The sequence below is a fragment of the Pleurodeles waltl genome, chromosome 5 (assembly GCF_031143425.1).
Source record: "Pleurodeles waltl isolate 20211129_DDA chromosome 5, aPleWal1.hap1.20221129, whole genome shotgun sequence".
Taxonomy (NCBI): Eukaryota; Metazoa; Chordata; class Amphibia; order Caudata; family Salamandridae; genus Pleurodeles; species Pleurodeles waltl.
Window position 1 is genome coordinate 807,069,851 of NC_090444.1, and position 12,568 is coordinate 807,082,418.

Here is a 12,568-nt window from a genome sequence, read left to right on the forward strand (position 1 = left end):
AAGTCAGCCGATAACCTGTTCTTCTCATTTCATTTTCAATCAAATACATGCCGTGTTACACATATTGATGATATCAATAATTACTACTCACTTTTTCATTTTGGAGGGCTTGCATCCCTTTACTAAAAGGAATCCTCTTCGCATAGTATGAAGGCAGCTACTTCCCTAGTAAAGACATAAATTTACACCTACAAACGTGATGGCTTTTGGTACCTCAGAACATATGTATTGCAATGTATGCACATAATCTGAGATATCAGTGTGGAATTCCAGCACGAGGAACTGATACCAATTGTATTAATAATTGTGGGATGCTGAAACAAATGCTGTATTCAAAGTTGTCCCCTGAATGTATCCTAAAAATGATTTGCCATTGGAGTTTCTGCACCAAAATTCTGCAGGCAACCAAATACGGATGAAATAACAGTTAAAATCACAGCATTGATCATAACTTTATTAAAACGAATATAAATGTTTGTTCCACCATAAAATTTGATTTAGGAGATTATGCTTTCGTTAGCATCGAAGAAATTATGGATTCTAGGTTGAATTATATTAATGCTCAGTGGGCTAGAAAAAGGCACATTGATTAAGGATAGAGAAAACATATGAACTGAATCACAGAACATTCTTCACATATGATGGCCTTCTTCACCTGGACACATCATCTGTGCCCATCCCTTAAGTTAATTGTAAATTGGGACGAATGATTACATTTGCAACCATATGGCAGTAACTCATGGGTATTAATAGGACTGATAGTCACCGAAAAGAAGGAGTCCACATCTATTTACCTGACATGGTGTTAATTGTCACTTTATAAGCTCAAAGACGTACATACAGTGACTTGGGAGCTACTTTTTTCTGTATAACTGTGCACCCTTCTTTGAAGAGTTTAACTGAAGAGAAAAGCAGATCATATCCTTTGCAAGACTTGGTAAAATAAGTTATTCTTCTAGAGCGATATGCCTCTCCGGAGTCTCAAAGTTCTGGGAATGTGCCTGAGCCAAATACTGGGCCACCAGATAGCTCTTGGACAAGGTGTGGCTCTCATGAGCAAGAGGTCGCTTGTCTTCAAGCGGAGCTATCAAGTCCACTTTGCTTCTCAGGGTGCTTCGCCACACTTGGTCCTCGGGATCGACTTTGCAGGGGGGTCCATTTGCCTTGACTGGAGCTGATTGGAAGTGCATTGATGAGAGGCCGTGCTGCAGAGACGCTTCCGCCACCCTCTGCTTCTTTGTGCCAGTAGGAGCCCAAGCAGCTTCTGCACAGGAGCCTATGTAGCAGCTGTGCAGCCATACAAGAGCCTGCGCAGATTCGGAGTATACTTGGAGCCACTAGTTTCTGTGCTGAAAGAGTGTGGGCTATGGGCTCTGAGGCTCTGATCACAACGGCTTGGCACCTGTCAGCTGGCAGCATGAGGGAAATAAGCAGGAGAGCTGAGCCAGTTGTGGGGTAAACAAAAGAGTTGAAGGCGTTATATCTCCTCTACAGAGTGTGACTGCAGTGCCCGGACGTCGACCTGAGGACTGCTGCCGGATTGGAGGAGGTCAAAGCCAGCTGCAGCGGTGCTACCGCACCAGTGGGCCAGGCGGAGTTATGGAGGTTTGGCTTCAGCCAAACCCCACAACTCGCAATAGGACCGGGAGACCGCCACGGCGAGTCTGGCAGTCTCAATCCATGACACCGAAATTAAAAGGGAGGAGCAATTTGCCCACCAAAGCACCCTCAACAAAGTTATTTGGGACATAACATTCATCATCTATAACAAGCTCTGCTCTTAAAAGTTTGTTACTACCACTGCAGAGGCGACATGCTTTCTGGGCGGGTGAGGGCTCAGCCACAACAGATGAGTGGGAAGAAGAAGATGCACGCTCCAGCCATTTAAAAAAATACTAAGGCTTTGTTAAAGGGATCAATTGAGAATGCTGTATTTTATTATTGATCAATCTTTCACAATTTTACTATTGTAATTGTTTTAAATAATTATGCACTTATAGATAAATAAACTTCATACTTGTAAAAATTTAATGGGGATTATAAGAAATATAAACACACACACTTATAGTAGCACTCACTCAAGGCATCGCCCACTCTGAGCCACTTAATTTCTGACACACATACAGCACTCATTCTCTGTCCCGGGCACTAACCTCTGCTGTAATACTCGGATGGCACTTTGCGCACTGTCTTCTCAGGCTGTCATCAATTAAATTGCTGGGCTGATGATCTCACAACCCAGGGGATTTTGAGGTTATCAGCCAGGAAAAGCGATAGTGTCATTAGCTAAGCTCCACCCCTTGATGACACTGGGTTATCGTTAGCCCTTGGGCGCTTGAGGCTGAAGGCCTGAAGCTCCCTTAGTCAAAAACTGGAGACATGCCACTCTACCCTTCCCTGACTCGTCACAGGTTGAGGTGGGGTTCGTGACCCTCACTGACCCCACCCCACTCTGTGATGAGGTGAAGAAGGGTGAGGTTTGAGGCTCAAGCAGGAAGCTGAGCACTGGATTCTGCCCCATTTTCTATGAGCCACTGCTCACAATCCAGTTCACAGCTTACTGCGCTGCTGCACCAATGTGCCGCCAAAGAATCCAGCTGGACAGCCTCTGCACGAGAGAGAAAGCTGCAGAACTTATGAAAGCTGTTTACCTTTCTTTTATCGCATGACCCTTCCCAGACACCTGGAGAAGAGAGAAGTATGAAATGCCAGCATGTATTTATTTTTAAGGAGACAGGCTAAACTTTTCAAAACCCATAGTTCAGGGTAATTCTGAAAGTGAACGGACCGATTAAATGTATATATTGCAGTTTTTTTCAGAAAGCTAATCGTATATCATTTTTCAGGTTATTTTTGTACCAGCAGTGGTGATGCATTAAATACAATTCTTAAACATATATCAAGTGTTAGAAGCAGAAGCACTGCAAAGATAACTAAAAGGTGATGTGAAGCCAACGTTCTCCTACTGTCTCAATATTTTCTTCTCCTATCTGACAAATAAAAGAGTTGGACATGTATTGTTGAAATAGTTCTGGAGGCCTGCCTGACCAAGAGAGCTGTCTCTTAATAGGGTAAATGCATTTTTGTCCAGGAGTGAATTGATTGAGGCATGCTTCTGAAAGACAGACAGTCACTGCCTAGAATATGATATCTTATTGTGTTACTGCAACATTATGCTATGGAACCCAAATTCGCTTTTGGTGCTGTATTACTGGTTTTTAATTGATAACCAATTTAATGGTAACTATTTTATCACCCTCGAAAAACCAAGTATTCCATGTTGTGCCTTTGCAGATTACATGAAACTGTTTGCATGGCTTTACGCACACGAACATAACCCAGTATCAGACCTGCCAACTTCATCAAAAACCTCACAGTGTGAGGAGGGGGCGGGTCCTTGGAGGGGCGTGGCCTCATGCCTAGAAGCACCTAAGAGGGACTTTTCCCCCCACCCCGGCCTCAAACTCACTCCTCAAAAACAAATAGCTTGCTGAGACTGCCACAGATGTCCTGCGGTGTTTTCACACTCATTATTGGACATCAGCAGTTAAAAGACTCCCTAACTGAGCACAGCTTGTTTTTCCTGCCACCGTGTGATCTTGGCTAATCACCAGGGGACCATGTGACAGAGCCATTATCGTGTGTCACACGGTGGTACCCTGTGAGTTAGCAGGACTGCAATGTATATCAGGATCTTAACATGTCAAAATCGGTTTACTCAAGCACTTATGTAAAGCTTTTGTACTTGTATATAAACCTTTGACCTGCAGGTTACCCTTAGTAGTGGATAGTGGCCACATTAACATCACGAGCCATTTAATGCCTGGTTTTAACATTTGTGATCTGCAGCGCATATGCACACACATCCGCAGCAAGTGCTTTAACCACCAAAGCTTACTGGGTTTTTACCTTGCGACATGATGGATAAAACACCTTAGGTTATCTTAAAATATGGCTTGTTTGTGACAAGTAAAGTTTATTGTACCAGCTTTGCTATACAGCATGATTCAGTGAATTAAACGTTTGCTACTGATATATGAAGTGATAACAGGACATAAATTTCAATCCCGGCAAGGCAAACTCTGCCTGCCCTGCTTCTGCAGTAAGTTCTGAAACTACCATAACATTTGTTAATTGTAACATCTGTCATTTTAAAGTGCTCTGAAAACTGTGTGTTTTGGAAGGCTATATAATAGTTTAAATCTTTGCAATTTTCCTTACCGTATATGTTAGGAGGCAGATTTAAAACAAAATTATGTGATGCATGGGGGACCCATCCCAGGTAAGTCCAGGACAGTTATTATTTTTTTTTGTAAAAGTGCCACAGGGGACCCAACTTGGGCCCCCCTACATTGCACTGTGTCGAACGGCCATGCCCAGGGGACATAAGTCCCCTGGGCAGGGCCATTAGACAGGGGGGCATGACTTTTGTCTTTACTCAGACAGGAGTCATATACATGTGGATTGTGCATCAAAAAATGACACTAGTCAGGTTAGAGTAATTTTTCTGACTCTAACCTTACTAGCGCCATTCTTTGACGCACAACCTCCTGTTTCCTCTACGCCTCCCCCACCCGGTTCGCATCATTTATTTTGACACTAACTGGGCCTTACCGCCGGCTAGCGTCATTCCTTAAATATGATGCCCGGCTGGCGTCCAGGAATGGAGCTAGCCGGCGGTAAGCACAGGTTTGCGTCAAAAAGTATAAATCAGGGCCATAATTGAATTTTGTAAGTTAGTGCCGCTTTTGCATCAAAAAATGACGCAAAAGCTACCTCTAATAAATAATTATTTTTACAGTGTCTGGCAGCTCGTAAGCTAGTTTAATGATTTTTGCTACCCATAGCAAAGAAACGTGTTGCTCAAAACGTCAGTATTTACGCCACTGTTGTCAAGGGGCCCAATATTACGTTAGGACATGGGGTTATTGCTGCACGTTTAGCCATCAACATCTTACATAGTAGGGCATGCAGTCTCTAAGGATGTGCAAGTTACAAAGACAAACAGAATGTTTTTAACAAGTGTTGGAAAGTGTACAGCTACTAAACCTTTTAATTGGGCTGTCTTTATTGTATTTTCCACATTGTCAGGTTGGATACAGGTCCCTGCTCTTAAATGGAACTGAATCCTACTTGCTGCCCTGCTCCCTGGTTTCTAGTGGTTGTGAATCTGAGTGAGAGGAGAGACATAAGTGTCACACCAACATTTTGCAGCTGCCCCCAAAGGCGACCTGCCCTGCTGCACTCATACCATACTTGTTGGAATTCAAGGAACCTCCTTTTTATGACTTTAGTTTCATAGTCTCCTATTCTCGACTCCATCCCCTGATTTCTACTCTGGTCGATGGAAATCGATCTGAAAACCTTTTTTGCAGCAGCATTACCAATTCTTCCTAAAGCACCGCTCATTCAGTTAAAAACAAAGCTACAATTCCCAGGTTGGTACATGTGTAGGAATGGGAGGAACTGTATCATTGTTTCCTTGTGTGATACATATAATGCTCATGAACATATGGGGCATATTTAGGAACCCGAGCACTTTTTGGGGCTTAACACCACCTTGTAAATACAGCCCCTTCACACACAGCACTTTGCGTGGAAGGGGCGTGCAATGGGTGTTGCTGTGGGCGTGCCATAGCAACACCCATTACAATTTGACGCTGCCCTTTGTTTACAAGTTTTAGTATACCTGAGGCAGTGCTAAAATCTAACGCCACCCGGGGAAGTGCTTTAATTTCTCCTCCTTTTTGCTCTTTTCTAAGAAAGAGCAAAACGCCATGTAAGATTGTTTTTGTGTAGGAAGGTGTTCATGTCTGCACAAAAACAATCTCCCCTTCACTGCAGCCATCCTTGCACTATTGTGCAAGGGTTGCTGCATTGGCGCACAGCAGCAAACTTAGCGCCGGTGCAGGGGGAAACACAGGGATGTGCCATATTCTAGTAAATACAGAACACCCCTATGTTTTGAAAATGACTGTGCATGACGCTGCCAAATTTGGCACAGCAACGCACACCGTCATTTTCTGTTAAATCTGGCCCTGTGAGTTTTAAGTGAGTTAAACATGCCCAATGCTTTTTCATTAGGATTCTAAGTAATGGGGTGAATTTTGCTAGTTCAGCGATTTCAGCCTCACCATGCATGCGGTTACCACTAGATTTTTTCTGCTGTAAGCAACCTACTGCAAGTGAAAAAAATGCGTAAAACTTAAGAGAAAAAAATAACATTAACTAGTTTAACCTAATAATCTCGATTTACAAGAAAGTATACTGAAGTACACAAAAATGTACACAAAATTATGCCTATGTAAAACAATTTCACCAGGGCCTAATCGTGCAGTTGCCAGGGTTAGCTGCAAGGATTAGTGAGTGGTATCACAGATGAAATAGGACCTTTTGATAGCTATGCCTGGGAGAACATCTGCCATCCTTGGAGCCCCTAGAACTCTCAGACTCAAATGGTGCCAAATAAAGGCTTGATATCGGTCGTCCGAGCATATCAAGCCATGATCCTGATCTCAAATTCCATTAGTCTGCACTTTAAGTATCCATATTAAAACTCCACAAACGTAAGCTGACCATGGCCCTCACAGTCGATTTGCCAGGCCAGTCATCCTTGTCCGGGAGTCCTACATCTCTTTGCTGTTGCTTAGATCCATGGACCATCACTTAAGACACTCAGCTCCACTATAGTGGTTTTCATAGTTCCACCACTGGAGCTCTTGACTGGCCATTAAATTTACTGCATCCACTCTTCGCTATGCACATCCTGACTGATAATCACATCCACTATCGGCATACTATCATCAAAGCCTTATCTCAAGGAATCCTCAGATGTTGGAGTTGCAACAGTATCATGGTGTCTAATGTAAGCAAGGAAAATAGGTCCTCCAGTCAGTGTTTTGGGCCACACAGACAGTGATAATTCTGGTGTAGTGCACCCCTCACAACTCTTAGCCTTGAGGTCACTGCAACTCCTGCACTAATGCCCTAGTTGCCAGTCTTTTGACCTCATTAGGTTGCAGAAATGTAACTTCTGCAAAGCTCTCTAGTGGGTCACCCACATTTCTGGTCCCTCCTGTGCCACCACACCTGCTGCACTAATGTAAACTAGGTCCCTTTAATCATCATCCTGAACTCATTAGGCTGCCAGGCCTTTAAAAACGGCAAACATTTCCTCTGCACCCCTCATACATCAGGCCCCTGTGCCACTGAAAAAAGCATCATAAAAATTAATGTTCACTTCTGGTTTGCATACAATGCAAGTGTCGCCAGAGAAAACAAAAGATGTTACCATAAAAATGTACTTACATAGGATCCTGAGTTGATATTCTCTGCTAGATGGTTGAGGTCTGCTAGGATGTTCTGTCCTTCTCTTAAAGTATTCTCAGCCATAAGCCTGATGCCTTCTGCTCCCTGCTTCCGCTTCTATGAGGACATAAATAAGTGAACAAGATATTGATGAATAGATATAACTATCACATCTTTAAATAGTCTCCATTAGATAGCAACAATATTTTCACTTTGTACGCCTGAATAGAAATAACTAAGGGCCAGATGTACAAAATGTTTTGCAAGTCGCAAACAGCAAACTTAGCTGTTTGCGATGTGCAAAAAGCACATCGCGATGCCCCAAACCCGTTTTGTGATTCAGTAACCTGGTTACCCAATCGCAAAACGGGATTGCGAGTCACATTTAGGAAGGGGTGTTCCCTTCCTAATTGCGAGTCGCAGCGCGATGTTGTATTGTTTTGTGACTGCGAACGTGGTTGCAAAACAATTGCAGTTAGCACCCATTTCAAATGGGTGCTAACCCATTCGCAAAAGGGAAGGGGTCCCCATGGGACCCCTCCACTGTATTGATCATATCGCTTATTTGGTGATGATTGAAAGATGATGAAAATCCAGGTCCTCCGTGGGGTGGAATTCATGCTCTGATCTCCCAGACTACCTTCCCACTGAAGAAGGTTGGGTTTTTACCTGTAATACTATCTCTAATCCAAAACTATGCAACAGTGTACACAGCTCTTAACTATTTCCAAAATGTATGTGCTCAGCTTGAAGACCAGCCTATCCTGCCAATTTTCTGCAATGAAGGTATTTTCTGTATTGTAGCTGACATTTTTATGAGCAATCCAGTAGAATTTGGTGATTTTTATCCAATAATGGGAGTTTTCCACATGACAAAAGTTGTGTTGTGGTATGCAGGAATTCATCTTAGTGGATATGGCAGTGACAATGCGCTTCTTGAGGCTGGAATCTTGAGAAGCAAAACTGTTCAGTCAGCATTGAGGAGGACTTATTATGTTCATGGGTTACAAGGTATGCTCATCAAATCTGAGGCTATAGAAACATTGCATTGGAATGCTTTCTGGAACAAGAATGACAAGTTAGATTTTGCATATTTTATCTCAAAAGTGAACAAGGCACAGAGTGCACTTCATTCAAAGGACATAATGCAAAGCCAGGTAATGTTTAATACACTAAGGCCCATATTTATACTTGGTTTGTGCTGAATTAGAGTCATTATTTTTTTACGCTAATTCAGTGCAAACCTAACTCCATATTTATAGTTTGGCGCTAGACACGTCTACCGCCAAAGTAATGGAGTTCACGTTGTTTCCTGGAGGGGAAATCCTACCTTACGTCAATAAGATGCAAGGTAGGCGTTCCCATCCAGAAAAGGACGATATGGCCTTTGTGCCATATTTATCCCTGTGCAAAAATACAGCATAGCGGTATGGGGGCCTTAAATAATGGTGCTAAGCTTGATTAATGCCATTATTTAACGCCCGGGTATGGGAAGGCATTAGGGGACCTGTAGGAAGATTTCCATGGTCAGAGACCATGGAAGTTTCCCGCAGGTGCCCTCCCCTGTCCCCAGGGACACCCCCACCCAACCCTACCCACACCATGATGTCACCTAAGGAGGGGGGACCCATCCAAGGTAAGTCCGGGTGAATAGTTTTTTTTTTTTTGCCAAACACAGCTCGGGACCCTGTCTTGGGGCCCCCTGCACGGCACTGGCCCCAATGGCCATATTCAGGGGACATCCGTCCCCTGGGCATGGCCATTGGGGTGGTGGGCATGGCTCCTGTATTTACTAAGACAGGAGCAATGTCCATGTGGCTTGTGTACCAGAAAGTGGTGCTACACTGTATATAGGCAATTTTTTTGCCCCTAAACAGTGAAGTGCCATAATTTGGCGCACAAGCCCCGGTTCCCCCTACACATCCCCAGCCCTGTTAGCGTCCTTTAAAAAGACGCTAACAGGGCCTTAGCGCTGGCTAGCGCCATTCGATTAATATGGTACCCGGCCGGCGTCATGGAATGGCGCTAGCCGGTGCTATACTTTTTTATACAAATCTGCGCTAACGCAGGTTTATATCAAAAAGTATAAATCTGCCCCTCAGTTCACAATCAGAAAACATGAAAACCAAGTTCATAGAGTATGCTAAAGAATGTAAAGAAAAATCTGAACTTTGAAAGTACTGCAAAATGTTTTACCCATGATACCTCAAGTAAAAAACTTGGTACATGCTGATGGGGAAGGTGATTGGGAGCTGAACGTGAAGACTATGGAGTCACTGATTACTGCGTTTTGCTAATTCAATTGTACAAACTACCTGAGATATGGTCCTGGTATTTGGAAAGAGTGAAGAAGCTAGAGGTGGAAAAACCATACCTCTACAGAAAGTTCATCCAAAGACATTTTGTGGTGAGAGACAGAGAGGGAAGGTTCGATGCTTAAGCTCCAGATATGACTTTGGACCAGACGATCCAGAGAAGCAAGGGAATTGATGGTCAGACATGTAAAAGTGAGTATGTCCTTTCGATTTGCAATGCTTTCAAAAAGATGACAAATTCAAAATTAATGGAGCATCGTGAAACTTTTCCTCACCAAAAACTTATAGGAAAGAGAGGGGAATGTTTTAATATGCATGTTGACAGCCCTCCTCATTTCATGCAGCAGCAAAGAAATCCCTTTGAAATGATTGAGCCTATGTGACTACTGTATACAACTTTGTGACCTAATAATATGTGGATAAGGATATAAAGATAAGCCTACTAGATATCCTGGAACATGGATCGAAACTAAATGCAGAACTAAAGCAGGAGGGATTTGTACTGAAAGAGAAAAAGCTGTTTGACATAATCACTAAATCTAAACTTTCATGCTTTAATTTCTATAGTAAGAGTTTCATCCAACCAGCCAGCCACTACAAAACAGGTTACAAAAAACAACTTTTGCAAGCAGATGGAAAGAGATAAAGCACAAACTCATACAAAAGCTCGAAAAAAAACCCTTTTACCTGAAGAATTTTAATTCAAAAAGGTTTCCTTATTGAAAACTGCTGATGTTGTGGACTATATTTCACAACTGCGAATGGTCAAGATTTTATCAATGCAAAACTTCAGAGAGTGTTCTACAGACTTCAAAGTCAGTGTGCACCTTGCAAAAACTGCACATTGTCTTTGGCAGTTATCTTGAACTACCTATCAAAGAATGTGAGATAATCAGACGAATGTCTACAAGTGGAACAATTGGCCTTGTCTGCATCAAAAATTCAACACCTATACCTGTGCAACTTGATAAATTCTGGTCATCAACATTGAAAAAAATAAACTTAGAGATGGTAACTAGCCAAAACATTGCTGATGCTTCAGTGAACAATAAAATACCAAATATTGCAAGTGGAATGATTGTTAATGAGGAACTGGTGCTTGCAGAGATATATTCAAAAGGTACAAACCACATGTTCAAGAACTTAACAGCAATTGGAGGGTTGTTTGAAATGGTTCCTATTGAGTCATTGTGCACTCAAATGACACAGAAGTTATTACTGTGCTAGTTAGATTTGTTGCAATGTTCATAAGTCAAGGATTGTCAGAGTAATGGATAGGTTATGGAACAGGTAGGAAAAGACACTTAGGCGGTCATTCTGACCGCGGCGGGCGGCGGTCGCCGCCCGCCATGCGGTTACCGCCGAATGACCGCCCCGCGGTCAAAAGACCGCGGCGGCCATTCCAACTTTCCCGCTGGGCCGGCGGGCGACCGCCAAAAGGCTGCCCGCCGGCCCAGCGGGAAAGCCCCTGCAACGAGGAAGCCGGCTCCGAATGAAGCCGGCGGAGTTGCAGGGGTGCGACAGGTGCAGTGGCACCCGTCGCGATTTTCACTGTCTGCTAAGCAGACAGTGAAAATCTGTATGGGGCCCTGTGAGGGGGCCCCTGCACTGCCCATGCCAGCGGCATGGGCAGTGCAGGGGCCCCCAGGGGCCCCACGACACCTGTTCCCGCCATCCTGGTTCTGGGGGTGACAACCGCCAGAAACAGGCTGGCGGGAAGGGGGTCGGAATCCCCGTGGCGGTGCTGCAAGCAGCGCCGCCATGGAGGATTCCCTGGGCCAGGGGAAAACAGGCGGGAAACCGCCAGTTCCCCTTTTCTGACCGCGGCTTTACCGCCGCGGTCAGAATAGCCCAGGAAGCACCGCCAGCCTGTTGGCGGTGCTTCCGCTGCCCTCCGCCCTGGCGGTCATGGACCGCCAGGGTCGGAATGACCCCATTAATCCCACTTCATATTCTGTACAAGAAACTTGACCCACAGATGCCCAGTGTTCTTATCAAGGCACATATTCTTATGGTGATGACACAATGAGCAAAATTGGAACAAAGCTTGGAGTTTTAACTGCTGAACCTGTGAAGTTTGTACAAGGATTTGCTGAGACAGAAGAAGAATTTGACTTTAAAGATGTAGAAATACACCTTGTGCGTGTGTGGAAAACGAGTCTTACATTTGACGATCTTCGGGATAGTGAGTTCAAGAGATCAGTCCTGCTAAGTGACTTTCTACCGACATCAGATTCTGCTTGTGGGTACATTAAAAGAGCGTTCTACTTGATCAGAAGATGTGTAAATGTTTTGGATCATTCATATGTAGAGAAAGATCTGTGTGAATTTGGTTGGGAGGATATTGATGGGGTGCTAAATCCTACAAAATTTCTAAAGCCCACGGAACTTACACGTAAATGTATGTGCAAAACTTGTGCTACAAAAAGAAGACCCTGTGAAGTTGAGGCATCCTTGCTGTCAAGGTTTTTTTTTTGCAGTTTTTTATAGTGCACAGTCAGCCCATGGGCATTGGAGCACTATACATAATTACCAATAACATTGCAAAAGGTCATATTATTCATTTTTTTTTTTTTTTGTTTAAGTGCAGGGAGATTAAGCCCCAGATTTACTAAGATTCTGCTTCAGGTTATGTCACTTTTTTGGCACATACCTGACACAAAATCTATTTTGTAATTGACACACCTATTTACATGTCTTTGTGTGGCATTGTCAAAAAAACAACCTTGCAGTACCTTGCTTCAGGTAGGCCATGCAAGGGTGGAGCATAGGTGTACACGTGCACCCGAGTAATTTGATGCAAATACATATTTACAACAACTTGTAAAAATGGCTTTGCACCAAAACGGCGTAACAAGGAAAATATGTTACATCCTCTTTGCATGTGTGTTCAAAGGATAGTTTTTGTGCAAGAAGGGACCCATTCCAGCATAAAAACTATCCCA

The 12,568-nt window shown here is 43.6% G+C and overlaps 1 protein-coding gene across 7 annotated transcripts in view; it reads right to left on the minus strand.

The window, feature by feature from the left end:
- The window catches only part of LAMA2 (laminin subunit alpha 2), a 3,379,260-nt gene that overhangs the window by 646,968 nt on the left and 2,719,724 nt on the right, over positions 1-12,568 (minus strand). For all 7 annotated transcript variants that reach the window (XM_069234829.1, XM_069234828.1, XM_069234823.1 and 4 more), the window contains one exon: positions 7,309-7,425. In XM_069234829.1, the coding sequence (XP_069090930.1) occupies positions 7,309-7,425 (117 nt within the window). The remainder of the gene's footprint in view (positions 1-7,308; positions 7,426-12,568) is intronic.